Raw genomic sequence first — 20,158 nt, forward strand, 5'->3', positions numbered from 1 at the left:
AAAAAAAAGAAAAGGATGCAGTCTTTTATAGAAAAGGATGCAGTTTAGAAACAAGTATGACATTTATTTCTCATGTCTCTCAGCCCTTTAGTCTGAGAACTTTCCTTAACCATCCCATGGTTTTCTCAGCTTTGACACTTTGAGGGCTTGTAATTTTGTAGATGGCACCTGAATTTGGATTGGTGTTACATTTGCTATGTTAGATTCTAATTGACTATGCATGCTTGACAGAAATGTTCAGTACTCTGTGTTCTTCTTGATGCCTCTTTCTAGTAACACCCAAGTTTAACGTTCTCATTATTGACATTAAGTTGGCTCCATTATTGATGTTCAAGTTGGCTTATAAATCTTTTTGATATATCTATTTCCCTTTAAAGAAGAAAAATTGCTCACTTTCTGGCACTGTAAGTTCTCCCAAGGTTATTTTACTTTTTCTGTCCCAGTTCTGTAATCAGATCTTTCTATAGGAAGCATGGTTTCTTCTAGTGAAGAATAATAATTAGAAAGCAAGATCTGGCTTCTGGATGTGCTATTTGGTATTGAGACATTGCAGGTCCCAAGTCCTCCCAGTAGATATAGGTAGCCGAGAAATTGTTCTCTAAATGGCATCTGTCCCCATCGCCCCAGAAGCTCCTCACAGAAATGCCTGAACACACACACACACACACACACACTCAAACACACACACACAAAACACATGCACACCCCTTTACTCTTTGCTTCTGTCCATTCATCTATATGCATTAAAACCCAAACTCCTATCAATAATCTCTAGTACCAATCATTAACATTAGAATCATTTTAGTTTCTTGCCCTTTCTCTATGGGGCACTCTTCCCCAAAAGTAAGATAACTATTATCGATTTCACTAAATAAATGCATTAAAGTCATCAATTCCCTTAGAGGAATCAACCATCTATTCCTCTGTATCCTTTTTTTAAAAAAAAAAAATTATTAGTATATTTAATCACTACACATCTTTACAACACACAAAATGAACTTTCCCAGCATGAATACATAGCATACTGGTTCAGCGCAAGATTTCGCCATACACATTATCATCAACAAACAATCCCTCATTTCTTGAGAGGTTTTTTTTTTTTTTTTTTTCTTAGCCCTTGATTCCCCCCACACACATTGCCCGCTGCCCTCCACACCGTCTGTAGTGTCCACAGTTGCTCTCCATGCTTTCATACTGTCCAATCTTTCCAGTTCTGCCATAGAGTGCAGACATGTGGTACCCTTTTACTTTCTTGGGCTGCTATTACTGTCTTGGCACACGGACACCCTTTTCACCCTAATTCCAATATACCGCATTGTATCCTTGAAGCTCTCTCCATTCTATTCATCCGGCTCAGACACCAACACCCCATGCCAGGCTGCTGCTGTGCTCCATCCCACCCCACACAGGTGCCTATCTTGCTTGGATACAGGGCTTAATTGTTCAAGAGAGAAAATTGGAGAAATGAAGAGAGGAGGAAAGAATAAAAGATCTTTGAAACAAGAATGTTAAAAAGGTGTATCTTCCTTAAAATTTTTACTGACTGTATAGCAGCTAATTTCATGCTAAAATTTTGCTCCTGATTTATTGCCTTTTGAAAGTAATCTGTTAGAATGTAAATTACCATATGTCAAATAATTTTGACCTTTTACTAGGTCAAACAGGCCAATGAAATATTAAACTGTGATACTTATGTGTATTTTAATATATTTAAATTTCTACATTGCGCTTGTATTTTATTTAAAAATCACATTACATTCTAAGTGTTTGGATTCTGCAGGAAATATTATATGTTGTACAAAATATTAGTATTAAATAAAGGACTTTCATCAATAAATTACGTGTGTGTGTGTGTGTGTGTGTGTGTGTGTGTGTGTAATGTATGTTTCTCATAAAAGCTCAGTCTTTATTTCATCTCTATTAAAATTTCAATAGAATTTTTATTTTTGGAGAGATTTTTGCTATAGGGCGCATGTGCTTACCAGACAGAGACAGACAGAAAGTGAGAAATCGCCCCCAGCGAGGATGGCCATGTCGCAATCCCTTCTTCTCCATTCTTGTCTCGGGATCTTGGGTACGCACACACACGCGCCCAGTGTGAGTTTTTTTAGCCACCAGGTCCGGGACTTGAAATGCAGTTGGCTACATGGGAGTCCAGCGACATAGCCATTATGCTAACTGCTGATCCCAACAATAGAATTTTTTTTTAGGAAACAGATTCTAGTTTAGAATTATATAAACTTTAAAATATAAGGAGAATTGTAGTGTTTAAGATAATTCAAAAAATATTCTGTTAAATTAAAATTTCTAATTTTTAATTGTTGGGCAGAGGGAATCCAGCTAATTTATCTTCATTACAAGGATAAGCCCCAAACATATTTTCCAATAAAAAATGTTACACTAAGTATTCTGAGATATAAAAGTGCACAAGTATTAAAAATTTCATATAAACTTAATGGGATTAAAAAATTACTTCAATAGAAAAGTATGTGCTTCAAAATTTTTCCAGGTTTACATACTCTTTTACTGTAACAAAAATAAAGCCTGGCTATAATACTGCAAGGAACAGAAAACTATATTATTCTTTTATTTTAAAGATGGATATAATAATTTATCAATATTAAAACCATTATATATACATATATTGAGCCTATATCTAGTTATTTGTTAAAAGTTTATACTAATTTCAAGGAAGTTTGTCTAATTTCCTATGGTTTGCAATTAATATGAGTACTTAATGCTTTTCTTATTAATACATTGCTTTTCTTATCAATTCAATTTATTATCAATGAATTTTAAAGTGACTTAGCACACTTGATTTTCCTATAATTTAACTCCTTATCCAATGGTTTATTCATATTCCTAAATGCAAAGAGTCTACTTTCTACGATTTTCATTGCGATTACTTTTCTAATGACTTCATGATAAGACAATAAATATTAGTTTACTTTCCTTCCTCCTTCATTCATTGCTCCTTCTCTTCCTCTTATCTTAACTCCCAGTTATTTTAGTTTTTTCTTCCCTGCCTCCTTCCCTCACTTTCTTCTACAAAAGTTTTTTCTCTACCTCCTCCTGCACTGCATTAAACCTTGAATTGGAGAGTAACAGACTTTCCAGGTTGCATAACAACTAGGGTATGTAAACTTGGTAAACTTTTTAAAATTTTCTTTATGATGTTTCTAAATAGTGATATTATTTTCAAGAATATATATATATGTGTGTGTGTGTGTGTCGGTGTGTGTGTGTGTATATATATTCTCTCTTTCTCTCTCTCTCCCTCCCTTCTTTCCTCCCTCCCTCTCTCTTTTCTCCCTTTCTTCCTTCTTTTCTTTTTCTAGAGGGTGAATACGCTTGCCAGAGAGTGATAAATAGAGGGAGAGGAGGAAGTGTCCTCCATGGGACAGGATCACCACACAACAATCCCTTTTTCTCCATCTTTCACTTATTTGGGGATTGTGGGCACCACCTGGTATGTTTCATTCTTTCCTTCTTCTTCTTCTTCTTCTTTATTTTTTTTTAAGAATTATTTATTTAACTTTATTTATTCATTCATTTTTATTTTTAATTTGACCAGAGAGAGACACAGAGAGAGAGAGAGAAAGTGAGAAAGCAAGCTACCAGGTTTGGGACCTGAACAATGGTCTGCCATGTGGGAATGTCCTTAACCACCACATCACCTGCTGGTCCCCATTACTTAATATTAAAAGATTCTAAATCACATTTTCCATTTGATATATACAAAAACAAAAAAAAACTATAGATGAAAAAAATGTACTTTCATAATCTTACTCAGTGTTGTAAAACATATAAAAAATTCTACATTTTAATACATATTATATATATTATTGTATATAGTAATATATATGTTATATTACACATATACACACTCTCATATGTATAAGTTAATTTAAATCAAATCCAGTAATGTTTATTTATAAAAAGTTTACATAAAAAGCTTACATATAACTAAATATGCAGAACTAAATGTATAGCTGGGTTTCTCATTAAAATAAATTTTTACTCTTAATGTTATTTTTTCTATATATTTCACCTTATAAAAATTTCTAGAATGTTTTTATATATCTCATATGTATAAGTTAATTTAAATCAAATCCAGTAATGTTTATTTATAAAAAGTTTACATAAAAAGCTTACATATAACTAAATATGCAGAACTAAATGTATAGCTGGGTTTCTCATTAAAATAAATTTTTACTCTTAATGTTATTTTTTCTATATATTTCACCTTATAAAAATTTCTAGAATGTTTTTATATATGTTTTTATATATACAAAATGAAAAATTTCCAAAACATTATGTAAAAAATTTTGTTTTTCTTTTAAGTATATTTATTGTTTATACTTAAAGATCTAGAAGTTTAAAATAGATTACAGTTCATTTTCTCTGAGTGTTTCTATTTTTTAATGTTTTTTGGGGAGGGGACAAAATTCTTAATTTACTTGAGATATAACTTTATTCCTTAAGACATATGTTACCTTCTTCTTTAACCAATATCTCACATATAAAGTTGGAGAAATTAAAATCAGGATTTAAAATCAATCTTGGGTTTCACTCCACAGCCTAGTTGTTAAAGAAGCCAGATCATACAGGGCCAGCCGTACTTAGATACTTAGCCTTGTTGGTTTTGTTTTTGTTCTTGTTTTTATTTTTTTAGAGATTTTTTGCTATAGGGCGCGTGCGCTCCCCAGACAGACAGAGAGAGATAGAGAGATAGAACGCGAGAAATCACTCCCCAGGAGGGATGGCCACGCCGCAATCACTTCTCCTCCATTCTCCTCTCGGGATCTTGGGCACACACACACATGTGCCCGGTGCGAGTTTTAAGCCACCAGGTCTGGGTTGTGAACCAGTGTCAAAAACGTGGGAGTCCAGTGACATAGTCATTACGCTAACTGCTGGTCCCAGCCTTGTTGTTTTAAAAGATAACATGTCAGGTACATGTGTATGGATGAGTGCCCCAAATCCTCAGGGTGGAGAAATTTCTCAATTGAGGAGTAGGAACTGAGCCATGAAGGCATCCTATAGAGGAGTACTTTCTCCCCCCACCTCCTGTTTCTCTGTCCTCAGTACATCCGTGAGATACAAATATGCAAAGTTTTTAAGCACTGGCTCATTCTTTAGAATAGTAACCTGTATTATTAAAATGCAATAGAAATTGGACAAATATTGGAGATTTACGGCTATGCAAAGCAAGCCAGGCCATGAAAGAGAGGCACTGTATGTCCCCAGTCAGTGTATAACAAATGGCAGCACTCTATGGCAGAAATGGAAAGATTGGAAGGTGTAAAGGCTTAGAGAACAACTCCGGATATTAGAAACAGTGTGAGAAGAGGGTGGGAAATGGTGGAGGGTGAGAGGGAGGGAATCAAGGGGAAAAAATAAGGAGAAAAATATTTATGGGACACAAAAATGCAAAATTATCTGTTAATGATATGTATAGTAATGTTTTTGATTGAACCAATATACAGTGTATTCAGGATGGGAAAATTCGTTTGGTATACTGTAATAATACACAGTGATTCAATGTAAATAAATAAATACATATAATGAAAAATGTAAAATACAGTCTTTGTTAACATTTAAAATTAGATTAATATCATTGTATTTCATCAATTTAAAATTTACTTACAGAAATATTGTGTGAAACTTCATAAATGATTGCCATACGTACCAGCCAAAGCAAGAATATATTCTTGAAATCTCGTTCCTATATGGTTAGTGGCTGTGCAATTATATCGTCCAAAGTCATTGTCAGATGTAGGTGCAATCTAAAATAATTAGTATAAAAAATAATTAACATGATAATTAATATAATAATAAAAGTTACAATTCTAGAATGAAATCAGAGGAGTTTTAAACTAGACTGGAATGTGACTACCATTTGCACACATTCCACACATGTTCAGTTATTCACCCACAGCACCTTGCCACAACTCTATTTTCTGTATCATGATAGCATTAATTAAATAATATAAATCAATTTAAGATGCAATCCATTCACCTATACTACACTATCTAAAGGACTAGATGAATCATAATTTATCTACTAGATCTTTAAGTGGATAAATATCATCTTTTTTGGCATCTAGCTCAGGATGCAGTACACATTTTTACAAACAGACCGTTTTCAATCAGTGCAGATGTGAATTTGGATGCAAGCATATAGTACTAAAAGCATTGTTAATACTTTTGTCTGTGTTTCGGCCTCAGATTAGGGTGATTTAAAGTTTAAGAAAGTCTCAAAAAATGTGAGATTTCTCTCTCTTTATTTAGTTTATTGAATGTAAATTACTAACCAAGGATGAGCAATTCTTCTTTAAAAGTCTTTCCAGGCAGGTCTCTTGCAAGAAAACGTTGCCCTTAGACAGGCACTTTTTCTTGATATCTAATAATAGTGTCTTGCCTCCATTTCCATTAAATTCCTATTATTCTCTTTCACTTTAGGTGGAAAATAGCTGACCTCAATCCTTACACATTTGAAATCCATAATTAAGTTAACCTTCAGGGATTCTGTTGGTGAATGTTAAGACTAACCCCATCATTCCAATGTACAGAAATTCTGAAGTACCAATTCAGAAAAGAGATAAAATGATAGTAATAGATATAATATTCAATCTCAGAAACTATTATTAAGAGAGTCTATGTGTACAACAAGATTTGCTGTTAATTTCGACTTTATCCCAAAAAGAGATTTTGAAAAATGATATTGGGGTAATAGGAGGCTATTAACTAAGATTGCAATTCTGAGGTCTATTAAAGATGGTAATTCTGTAGAAGTACAAAAGAGCTGTGTCCTTCATTTCCTGGTCAGGTATCAATGTAGAAACCGATCAGGTGTTTAAGATGTAAAAGTTGTAACAGCTTTTATAAAAGTACTTCTAATCAATACAAATGTTAATTTTTCTTGAATACAGTATTTAATAAATTGGGATAATTTAATTCTCATTTTACTAATGAGAAAATTTGACAAAAATTTTTAAAAAGTATTTTTGTAAGGCATATAAGACAGTTATCTGTATTTTCCACAAGGAAGAACAGATTTACTAAGGCAATATAATGCAGAGACAGGAGAGTCATAACAAAGAATTATGACTCTTGCACAGTTCCTGATGATTAATCATTTAAATATAACCATTTATATTGATATTATTTTTGCAAAAGTTCCTTTTTTTTTTTGGTTTCTTGAATTTAGCTATCAACAGATAATCCTTTACAGCTCTTGTAAGTAATTCATTTATTTTTAATAAATACAAAACATATCCAGTATTGCACAGATTTAAACATTTAGAAATATAGTTTTAGATATAACCTGGCCAAATCGTGTGCCCTGAAGCATGTTGGTGTATTCTAGAAGAGCAATATGAAACTAAAATCCAACACTGATTTTACATGCAAATCCAACACTGATTTTACATTCAAATGCAACACAATGAAATGTTATATCTTTTCATGAAAATATAAGACAAAACCAGAGGTATACTATAAAGCCTTAATTTGAAAACTATTTAAATATTAAAAATGTGCAAATAATTGCTGATGTTTATCCAGGAAGTACTAAGAACATCTACTCATAAACCATTTATTTATGTTGAAATATGAAGTTAAAATAAATTCAAGGCAATTTATGATGCTATGTCTTCACAGGATATAATAGATCAACAAATATAGTTTTGAATATAAAAATATAACCTGAGAGTACAATGTCAATAAAGAAGCCTGCTAGTCATTTTCCTAAATCTTCAAACAACTGCTTTCTTTCCTATATATGCCCTGGTAAAAAGCAATTATTTAGCAATCAGCATTCTTAATTAGGATAAGATACAATGACACAGATGATCTTAAAAAGAAATTCACTCCAATCAGTCTATGAAACTTCCTGTAGTTAATTTTTATCCGTATATTGAAAATTCGCACTATCGTCAAAGGTGATACTAAGATTGAAAAAAAAAAAGGTGAATTTTAAAGATGCAGTTATCAGTCCAAAATTACTAGCAAATTATTTGGTTATATTTTAAAATTCATAGATTTAAAAGTTTGAAAAAATATCTATGTATTTAATCAAAATAAAACTTAAAATAAATTAAATTAATATATTACTAACCAATTTGTTTTAAGTGAAAACTATATTTTTTCTGTATCTTATGTTCTTAGTAATTAGCATGCATGCAACTATTAAAAGTATTAAACAAAACAATAACTATTATCCCAGCATATGGTACTAATTTGAAAGTAACAATGACACTTGTTGCTTTTTATTAATTTTTTTTCAGGTTGGGTTACTTACAAATCTGTAGTTTTTATTCAGAATTTAAATTTAGTGTTGAAAACAGGTACACATGTAAAAAGTCTATGCTTTGAGCAACAAGTCACCTCACTATGTGTAAAGTAAGCAAATGTTATCTTCACTTTTGGGTGGGTAGGAACGACAATTTCGCAAAAGTTTAAATAGCGCAGTGAGATCTTTATATAAATCTAATATTGAAATGTCATGTGTTTAAAGTATTTCTTGACATTAACTATGGCGAATTATGAGTCATCCCAGAAATTCAAAAATGTCAAGATGAAGTGAAGCAGAAATTAGACATTAATCTGCTATTTCATACTTAAATAACATTTCATACTTAAATCTTCCAGTTATGGACTGAACTGTGTCCCCTCAAAATTTATATATTAAAACCTAGCTTCAGTACTTGGTAAGCGAGCTACAAATGAAGGTTAAATGAAGCTGTAAGGTGGGACCTATTCAATAGGATATGCGTCCTTATAAAAAGAGTAATAGAGGACCAGTAAGTGTCATGGAGGTTAAGAATGGATTCCACGTAGCTGTTTGAGTCCTGAACCAGGTGACCTGAAAATCGCTTTGGCTGCGCGTGCATAAATGCCCAAATTTCTGAGAGGAAAATCAATTGTGGTATAGTCATCCTTCCTGGGGGTGATTTCTCACTTTCTCTCTCTCCCTCTCTATTTCTATCTTTCTCTAGGGATCACACACATCCTAGAGCAAAAACAAAATAAAATAAAAACAAAGAATAAAGGCTAAAGAAAAAAAAAGGAATAGATACCAACGTTCTCTTTCTCTTTCTCTGTGACACATAGCAAAGGGTACATGGAGACAAAGCAGAAAGGTGGTCATCCACAAATGAACAAAACATTCCTCTCCAGATACCTATCCTGTTGGCACTGTGGTCTTAAACTTAAAGCCTCCACAACTGAGAAAATAAATTTATTTTGGTTAAGTCATCCAGTCTATGATACTTTATCACTGCAGCCAAGAAGAATCATACACTACTCGAAACCGAAGATAAATATAACCTCAGCTTTACTAAGGTAAAAGAACTTCAAATTTTGTTTAAATCTGTTCAAATGTTTATGTAAAATTAAAATCTTGTCAATCTACCAATAGTGAGTTCTGAAACAATTTCAAAGATACTGATTTAAGTTGCAATAGGTTTGGACAACATGGCTTAATTACTGAACAGTCCGATCTCCAAATATTTGGGAATGCAGTGGCCAAATTATTCTATCACCCAAACATTTGAATAAGTTCAATTACTAGGTAAAATAAATAGTCTGGCACCAATGATAAGACCTTAAGTTAATGCAGTTTGAACATCAAGTGTTTTTTCTAAAACATGTATTTCTTCTAATTTTCCTAAACTAAATTAGTGGAAAAACATGTAGCAGTTTTTCAGCTCACTAAGGTCACATGGAGATCTCCATCTGTTCTAATAGCATCATAAATCAGAAGGCTGATGATCATTTTCACAGAGTTGTGCAAACTGGTTACTACTGTACACATACAAGAATACACAATCTGCAATGAATAACGCAAAGGCATTCTATTTGAACCGTTTTTAAAGTCTAGTCCCTTGGCAATTTAGAAACAATGATCTGAAATCTTAATCTTAGACATAAAATAAAGTTAGACAGTGAACATATAAATTTGGTGTATTTAGGAACTTAGACAGGAATAGTAAATATATATCCAGCAGACAGCATTTAAATAAGCCAGTTTGATGAATATTGAGTTATAAGCATAGACTCTACAAAAACATCAACACTGATCCTGAACTTTTGGCCCTCAATAACAGCCAAATCATTAACTTCCTCTCCCTATGTTTTTCTATGGGACATACTTGTTTTTTTTTTTCTAAAGTAAATTCAGGAAAATAATTGCTTTGCTATACATTTGTATTTGTATGTAATTTAATACCGAGATATATCATTAATGGACCATGATCCAGATACTTCAAATTGATATTGAAATAAATAAATATAAGATACACACACATATAAACATGTATGCATTCAACATAGATAAGGATATAGATGATACAGAGATAGATAGATATAGATAGATGATAGATAGATGATAGATAGGTAGATAGATAGATGATAGATAGACGATAGATAATAGACAGACAATAGATAGATAGATGATAGATAGATGATAGATACATAGATAGATAGATGATAGATAGATAGATAGATGATAGATAGATGATAGATAGATAGATGATAGATAGATAGATGATAGATAGATAGATAGATAGATAGATAGATAGATAGATAGATAGACAGATAGATAGATAAGGATAGCTATTAGGTTTTTGGCATAAAGGTGCATGTGCTTTCCAGAGAGAGACACAGAGAGACACGGAGAGAGGGAAAGTGAGAACTCAACCCCTGAGGGGATGGCCACACTGCAATCTCTTCTTTCTCCTCTCTGGATTTTGGGCATGCCCACATATACACCTAGCATGATTTTCAAGCTGCCAGGTCTGATGGTGGTTGGCAAGGTGTGAATCCAGTACCTTAATGACCACTCCACCTGCTGGTCTCAAACACATATTTGTATATGACTATATTTACAAATATTCTAAAATCGTAAGTAATTGTAAAATAATAAAATGCATTGATGCATCCATGAAAACTTACCTCTAATATCATCTTCCTTCCTGCACTGTATGTCTTTATATTGGTGGTATTTTTAGCTGGTAAGACCAATTTCTCTCTTCTCCAGTGGATTGATGCTGGTGGATTTGATTTCACATCACAACTTATATTGATTGGATTTCCTTCCCAAGAATAATAAATTGTTTGATTTGATATGAATTTGGGAGCATCTGGAAAACATTATAATCAAACATGTATAGACCTTATATTTAAGATAAATTATCTATTAATTACTGTAAACAATAGTAACACTTGAGTACAAAAAGAAGCCGTAATAGTTCTAATTTCAACTATTTAATATGTGCCATCAAAACTCACAAAAATACAAGTCATGCAAATGTTTCATCACATAACCTTATTTCATTTTTTAAATTGTTTTAAGTTTATTTATTCCTTCCACGAACAAGAGAAAGAGAACACTACCCTAAACAGGATTTGACATTCCATGCTTCATCTCCATCCCAGTCACCTTGGGATCATGGGCAAGCAAATGCCCAGTATTCTCAGGGAGGTTCCAGACTTGAACCAAGAACCTTCCCTTATGGGACTGCTTCACAGAGCATGTTTTATCATTTGATCCCCTCAGCATATAATTTCAATATCATTAATATAAAAACATTCAACCTAGCCAATTACTTAAACAAAACTGAACTAAATTTACTATTAATAATCTGACAAAAATATCTATTGTTTAAATTTTTTTTTTTTTTTTTTTGGAGAGGTTTTCGCTATAGGGCGCATGCGCTCGCCAGACAGACAGAGAGAGGCATAGAGACAGAAAGCGGAAATCCCCCCCCAGTGGGGATGGTCATGCCGCAATCCCTTCTCCTCCATTCTCCTCTCGGGATCTTGGGCATGCACGCACATGCACCCGGTGTGAGTTTTAAGTCATCGAGTCTGGGACGCCAACCACGGTCAACTACATGGGAGTCCAGCAACATAGCCATTACGCTAACTGCTGGTTCCCAATTGTTTAAAAATTTTTACATAGGTAGAACTATTTCTGTAATATCCCACATTAACAGCAAGACTTTATGTGCCATCAAAACTCACAAAAATACATGTCATGTAAATGTCTCATTCACATAAACTTATTTCGTTTTTTTTATTGTTTTAAGTTTATTTCTTCCATGAACAAGAGAAAGAGAGCACTATCCCGAACAGGGTTTGACATGCCATGTCAAACATAATGTCATTAAAACTTAATGATATCAATGGTTCTTGCATCATTTGATTTTGATCTTATCTTAGTCATAATAATTTATTTGATAAAATATTTTTAGAAGCAGGTGTGAAGTCTAAGTTGAAATGGCAACATCATAGTTTAATGATTTTTTCTAATGTGTCCACATTTTCAATTTTATTGAACTGGAAAAATTAAGTCAATTATAATTAATAATTCATTTAAAAATTGATGAGTTCCTATGATTCCTTGTTAATTTGGGGGATCTATATTAGAACTCTATAATAATAATAATTAGGAAAAACACACAATATAGTATATCACTTTATTTAGAAAAAACCTAACCGTGAATATACAGATATAGTTTTTAGTCTTATCGACTTCACAACTATGACCTAGTAGTATAACACCAAGCAAAAATCTTTGTGTCTCAACTTCCCTCTTAGTCTGGTGATTAGGGCAACCATATCCCACATGGCTGGGTTTTGTAGTCCCTGCTTATGAGTAAATTATTACAATGGAAATAACATAGTTTTTTTTTGTGGGGGGGGTTGTCTTTTTTTTTTTTAATTAGATTTGAGTTCCAACTCTCTCAAGTAGCAATGTTGTGATTTTGAGCCTCTGTGTATTAGTTTGGACTTTATAAATTTTTCTTTATAAGATTAAGGACTTTTTCTTTATAGGATTAAATTCAAAAAGTGATTTTTCAATTCCTTAACTGTGAAGTCTTTTATGACAGAAAACCTGAGTTAGGATAAAATTTTTAAATATATAATAAGTAAATTTTCCATATAAGGAGAGGCATTAGATCAAACAAAAGATGACTTTTTTTTAGTTGTTGCCAAAGGGCATGTGTGCTTGCTGGGGAGTGGAGAGGAGGGAGAGAGAGAGAGAGAGAGAGAAAATCAGCCTCCACATCTGGAACAGTTATGCTACAATACCTTCTCCTCTAATTTATCTCACACATATGCACGTGGTCCGTTTTTCAAGTCAGTGGGTTCAGTGCTCAAATTGCACTATTGGTCACTTGGAATCTTGATGTTCTTAATCATTACACTCCCAGCTGACCCAAAAGTGGCATTTGTTGTGCCAAGAATTTTATAAACTTTTTTTGTGTGTGTGGGGAGAGGTTTTTGCCATTGGGCATGTGCGCTCACAAAACAGACAGAGGCAGAGAGACAGAAAGTGAGAAATCACCCCTGAGGGGATGGCCACACCACAATCCCTATTCCTCCATTCTCCTCTCGGGATCTTGGGCACACATGCATACAGCCTGGCGTGAGTTTTAAGCCACTGGGTCCGGGACTCGAACCGCAGTTGACTACATGGGAGTCCGCTGACATAGCCATTATGCTAACTGCTGGTCCCAAGAATTTTATAAACTTTTTGAGTTAATGTTAATTATTTCATGTTTGTGCGAAGTATAGTTTACCATAAACATAAACATTTATTAATATGCATACATGTATATAAATAAAATTGAAAAATAAATTTTGGGGGTGGGAACAGCAGGTGGCATAATGGTTACATCACTGGATTCCCATATAGTAGACCACAATTTGAGTCCCAGATCCAGTAGCTTAAAACTCATGCCAACGTGTGTGCGTGTGCCCAAAATCAGAAGAGGAGAATGGAGAAGAAGGGATTGCAGCATGGTCAAATCCCTTGGGGGGGTAATTTCTCACTTTCTGTCTCTCTGTCTCTCCTTTCTCTCTGAAAAGTGAATGTCCCCTATATCAAAAGTTTCTTCTAAAGGAGAAAAAAAATTGGTAAATATTACTTTTATAAATTAAATATTTTCATAAGTTAAACAGACAATACATGAGGGAAAATAATGTAGTGGTCATTGTTGGTTAAAATTATTGATAATAGGGGGACCAGCAGTTAGTGTAATGGCTATGTCGCTGGACCCCCATGTAGTCGACTGTGGTTCGCGTCCCAGACCAGGGGCTTTAAACTCACGCCAGGTGCATGTGTGTGTGTGCCCAAGATCCCGAGAGGAGAATGGAGGAGAAGGGATTGTGGCGTGGCCAATCCCCCCTGGGGGGTGATTTCTCACTTTCTGTCTCTATGTCTCCTTCTGTCTGTCTGGTGAGCGCACGTGCCCTATAGCAAAAACCTCTCCAAAAAAAAAGTATTGATTATAAGGACAACAGGTAGCTTGGAAGTTAAAGTGACTGGATCTTACATGGCCAACTACATAGTTCAAGTCTCATATACAGTGACTTGAAAACATGCCAGGCATGTGTGTGTGTGTGTGTGTGTGTGTCGTGTGTGTGTGTGTGTGTTTGTGTGTGACCAAAATTCTGAGAAGGGGATAGGGGAGGAGGGATCTGTGGTATGGCCCAGCCCCCTCAGGTGATTTCTCACTTTTCTTCTCTATCTCTATCCAGTGAGCACACATGCCCTACTACAAGAAAAACCTACAACAACCAAACATTATAGATTATATTTAGTCTCTCAAGTCTTCCATTTAGTGATTATATGATTAATAAAAATGTATGCATTACTGCTGAGAGTAAAAGGGGGAACATTACAATAAGGAAGTCATCTAAATATAGAATTTTAAAGGCAAGAAACTGTATTCTCTTAGCTTTAATCAAAAAGGAAGTCGTCCCTAAAGAAAAATTACTTAGAATAGATTAAATGCAGCTGTCTAGGCAGAAGGCTGAGTGCGAACATTTAAACAATCCTTAATCTTGACTTTGACTGAATCTCTGTGTTCCTGTTGCTGGAATCACAAGAATTAGTCATCAATCCCAGGATCTGAATCTGTCACCTTCCTCAAAATTGCTGTCAGGACAAGTTTCATCCAAGTCAAGCATGTCTGAACTAGGTAGGAGACACCAAAGGGAGATTTAAGTCTGCCTTCAGCCTTGGTATCCAGTTTAACCTGTTTGGAAAAATGCGCCCTCCTCTTGTTTTGTTTGCTTGCTTGCTTATTGCTGAGACTTGGAGCTGAGCATACAGCTTGCCTTCATCACGGCATCTCTCACCGTGTGAGATTCCTTGAGTTGGATATCGGCATAATGAAAACTTTCCACTTCCTCTTGTCATACCCCCTCAAACAATGACATTTTTTTTTTCTAATTCTTGATTTTTTCGTGGTTGGTACAGTCTTACTTCTTGCCAAGTGCTGGTCAGACTTCCTGAATTCTGCCTGCCCGTGAGTAGGCCTAAGTTCACAACAAAATGTAACACAAGCTTTGGGAACTGACATGCAAAATCTGTGACCTGAATTTCCACTAGGTCGTGATTAATAGAATCAGGCACACTCACTACACCAACTCACTGTATACTACTCATTTTCAAAATCAAATTGAAAAGGTATTATAAAGGAAAAGATTTATTATCAATTAAAATAAATTCAAAATCATTTCGGTAATATAGTGTGTACTGTCCTAAAACAGTATTAGGTTTTCAGCAAATCTGTCTTGAAAACTCTCCAAAGTATTTACACACCACAATGGACTGTCTTCATGTCTTCCAGCCACCATACTCTGTGCTGTACACTTTTCATTTATTTCTAATATTTAAATTTATGAACCACACATAATAGCGATAGTTATTTTACTATGTGTAGGTTGATCTATCTAAAAAGCTTTGTCATTTGTTCCTCACCATTTGAAAACAATATATAGAAACAACATTGACATCTCCATTACCCTCCAGATCCAAATTACTCTCTCATACATTTTACAAAGTCCTACTGGCTTACTGACCTACCAGTTTCTACTTTGAAATAAAGCTATAATCCTGGTTAAAATCTTCCAAGAGAACCTATTCACAGACATTATATCCAAACTTTCAGAATGGTTTACAAAGCTTTACATGAACTGTGCTGTGACCTTGTCTCTTACTTAGGTTACTATAGTCCTTTAACCCTAACCACTCTAACCTTTCCTGCTTTTGGCCCTTGTACCACCTAGTCAATCGCTTTTGCATATATTTCATTCTGAAATAGCTGCATGTGTTCCACCTCCCTTCTTAAGTCCTAAGTCTTGTGAGACCACGGACAATGTAGCTCTCCTCACTGTTCTATACAGAACTTGAATTTATTTTGGACATTCAGTATACACTCAGTAAATAAATCCATGAAAACCCAGGATAAGTATGTATTCTAGATATTATCACCCCATTTAAAAGAGGAGAAAAGTAACTCATATTTGTTGGATTCTTCTAAAGTCACAGAGTTGGTATTCTAATCCATTGTTATTTCTATTGTAATACATAGTCTTAGATCCTACAGCCTGTTTTATGAAGTCGCTAACTCCTTAACCTAAGAATTACTGCACACTTTTAAAAATATCTGAAACACTTTGTCTCTTTTTTTCAGTCATTTGAATTTTCTCATTTGATTTATGCTGAGGCAAACTATCAAGGGAGTAAAAACTAATATATCCTTTGGCACATTGAGAGGATAATTCAATTAATGATTTCATAGATCCAGTTCTACTGTATGTTCAGTCATATGCAGAATCAGCTATGGCAATTAACTGGATTCAGTCCATGTACCGTGGGAATTCTAATGGCTACATAGAATACTAAATTAGATCTATGCTTATTACCAATTAACCACAACACTGGATGTGCATTTTTGTACTAAATTTGAACAGTCAAGTTATGCATATATCTCAGCTTATTTTATAACTCTTGAATCATAGAGTCATTTATTTTAAGGATACCTATATGTGACATCTTAGCACACACTTTGTTTCTTGCAAATTTAATTATTATTAATCATACAATTGCAACTGCTATTAGAAGAGTTTGGTTATACAGAAGGTAAATGATTTACCTCTCTACCACTATTAGTCTTTCTCTTGTCAAAATATCTTCTCTTCCTTTAATCATACATAAAATAATAATACAAAGAAAAAAATTATGCTCCCTGAAAAAAAAACTGATATAGATGATATTATTTAGTAAACATTCACTCCAAAGGTCTGCCATGGAAGAGAAATGCATTCCTCTAGGGACCAGCAGTTAGCGTAATGGCTATGCCGCTGGACTCCCACATAATTGAATGCGGTTCACATCCCGGACCCGGTGGCTTAAACTCACGCCGGGCACATGTGCGTGCATGCCCAAGATCCCAAGAGTTGAATGGAAGAGAGGGGATTACAGTGTGGCCATCCTCCCTGGGAGGTGATTTCTCGCTTTCTGTCTGTCTCTCTCTGGCGAGCACATGCACCCTATAGCAAAAACTTCTCCAAAAAAAAAAAAAAGAAATGCATTCCTTTAGTGAGTTGTTGTCAACATTTGACTTAGCCACTTGACATTTTTAAAGTGATGCACATAAACACTTGAAATTTATTTCCATTGTTGGGCCTACTCTCTTGTACTTCTGCCAATTTCATAACATGGCTTTTCCTGCTGCCTCTTCAGCATGGTTTTAATTGTTATTGAACCCAAAGCAACGGAGTCAAACATTATTGCACAAAACTGAGCTCTTCATTCAAAACCAACCTGGGATAGCTGATTCCAGTTGACATTAACATTATTGTTTTATGACACTGAGTTTTGGAGTGTTTATTATGCATAATTATTATGGTAATACTAATTGATGTATCTCACATCACTGCTCAGTTTTTTCCCTTCTTATCTCTTTTTCTTTATTGTTACCCATAGTATGTTTTGCTACATTATTTTGTTTATTATTGGTTTTACTTTCTGAGGTCCAGGAAGGCAGATGTTTTGCTTGTTTGATTCAATTCTATATGCCGCAAACATAAAGAAGTGTTTGGTGTATGTATATGGTATGCCTGATTAATTTTGTTGAAAAAAATAGATCTAAAATCTTAACCTCAGTATGCCTAAATTCCTAAAGGATTAAGGATTCAGATCCACCTCTTCTTTACAAATCAGTAAATTGAAGCTTGGGTAATTCAAATAACTTAATGTCTGAGAAGAAAGAGAAACCATGGCTCCGCCTGGGGTCTCATCATGTACTGATCACTCACCATAACTCCCAGCCTTCCAACTAGCTAGAATCACGGGCAAGCCCACAGATGCACCTGTATGTTCAGGTCAATTAGGAAATGAACCCATGACCTCTCCAGATAACTCTAACAGTGCAAACTGATACCCTACTCCCCTGAGGCACTGAAGTTGGGGTTATATATTATTTTAGTAAAGCCTAATGTATTAGAAAACTGTTCTCTAGTTTTAATCATCACATACTATATAAAATGGCTTAAATCAGGAGCTAGGTATCGACAACACATAGGTAGTATTGGGAAGAACTTGTCCCTGCCTCTGCTCTGCTGACAGTGGATGACAGAATGCAAAGGATTTAAGGACTTATGGCCACAAAGATTTGGATAATTGATTTCAATTTGTTGGACTGTTTTCCAGAACTGAAATACGTTCACTTTTGGTGGCCATGCTGGTCTAGACTACAGTGTACCTGCAGCAGTACTAAACCCAATAGCATAGGTACACTGGTGCCATATCCTAGGAAAGAGCAGGAAGACAAGGGCAACAATTCATCTGCGACAAGGTTTTGCATATCTTTTAGAAGCTTTAAGATAATTTAAAATATATATATATAGTCAATGAAGCCTTGGCACAGTGTGATATCAGTGGGCAGCTTTCCCCTGTTAAATTTCACACTAGTTCTATCTGCCAGGCAGCTTCCCTGTCAAATCTCCAAAATTTGCTGCTATAGACTCTTTGTATTCCCCAAAAATTAGGTATTGAAACCCTGATCCCCAATGCGATGGTATTTGAAGGTGGGATCTTTGAAAGGCTGTTAGATTTTTGTGAGATCATGAAGATGGAAGCTCAAACAGGGATTAATATCAACACAAAAACGAAGTGGCTGGAGATGTGCGCAGGTGTGTCTGTGCCAGTGAAAATTCACGTAACAAGAAGGTCCTCACCAACAGCCTGACCCTGCAGTATCCTGATCTTGGACTTCTGACATCCAGAGCTGTGAGAAATAAATGTATGTTGCTTAAACCACCAGGATGGATTGTTTTATTACAGCAGCTTGAACTAGGAAACTCATAGTCTTGGTAGGAACCGGTTTCCTGGGGCAAGTTATTTATTCCTATGCTATTGGGTTTAGTACTGCTACAGGTACGCTGTAGTCTAGACCAGCCTGGCCACCAAAAGTGAATGTATTTCAGTTCTGGAAAACAGTCCAACAAATTGAATTCAATTATCCGAATCTTTGGAAAGAGAGAAAACTATAGCAAGTTGCAAATGATAAGATTTTATATTTCTGGCTGCTACAGCTAATTAAGTGTCAAGTTGTAGCAATAAAGTTCAGTAGTTACACAAAATACTTGTTTTTATTTGTTCGGTGCTTGTTTGTCTATTTTTAAGATTCATCCTCTCAAGTCTATTTCCTAGAACTTCTCAAAAATTTTCATCACTAGAATCTCTGAAATACATTTTAACAAGATTTTTATCTCAATCAAATTTCTGATTGAGAGAGGAACAGAATGTCATAAAAATATGAGAATTGATAGTATCTGTGCTGTGGTATTTCGAATATTTCCAGGTGGTCTATGTAAAGATTGGATTAGAAAATACATATAAGTAAGCAATCAAAGCCATTTTGCCTTTTTTACTAAGGTTCTCTTCTTTTTGTTTTCTGAACAAAAAAACTACACAGTTTACACTCTTTTTCTCAGTTTCTGTCCTAAATAGTTGCAGGCAGTAGAACAAGTTTATGTCTTTAAATAAGCCAACATCTTTAAAGATTTTATAGCTTAAATGTTTTATGCTTAGTGTAAAAGTCAAGGGCATAAGTCAAGATTTTGATCACTGATATAAAATGAGTGTCTGCTATGATGAATAAATCTTTCTAATGTAAAAATATTTATTGAAGGGGACCAGCAAGTGTCAGGATGGTGACGGTGCTAGACTCCCAAATGGCAGACTGTGGTTCGAGTCCCTGACCTGGTGGCTTAACAAATCACATTGGCGTTGTGCATGGGTGCCCAAAATCCCAGGAAGAGAATGAAGGAGAAGAATTATGACATGGCC

General features: G+C 34.6%; 1 protein-coding gene across 1 annotated transcript in view; it reads right to left on the bottom strand.

Annotated features, from left to right (window-relative positions):
• The window catches only part of NCAM2 (neural cell adhesion molecule 2), a 602,380-nt gene that overhangs the window by 147,860 nt on the left and 434,362 nt on the right, over window positions 1-20,158 (bottom strand). Inside the window, exons 11-12 of the mRNA XM_006162056.3 lie at window positions 10,960-11,147; window positions 5,693-5,789 (exon numbers count right to left, since the gene is read on the bottom strand). Of these exons, the coding sequence (XP_006162118.1) occupies window positions 5,693-5,789; window positions 10,960-11,147 (285 nt within the window). The remainder of the gene's footprint in view (window positions 1-5,692; window positions 5,790-10,959; window positions 11,148-20,158) is intronic.

This window comes from Tupaia chinensis, unplaced genomic scaffold (genome assembly GCF_000334495.1).
Source record: "Tupaia chinensis unplaced genomic scaffold, TupChi_1.0 Scaffold139612_1, whole genome shotgun sequence".
Lineage (NCBI taxonomy): Eukaryota > Metazoa > Chordata > Mammalia > Scandentia > Tupaiidae > Tupaia > Tupaia belangeri.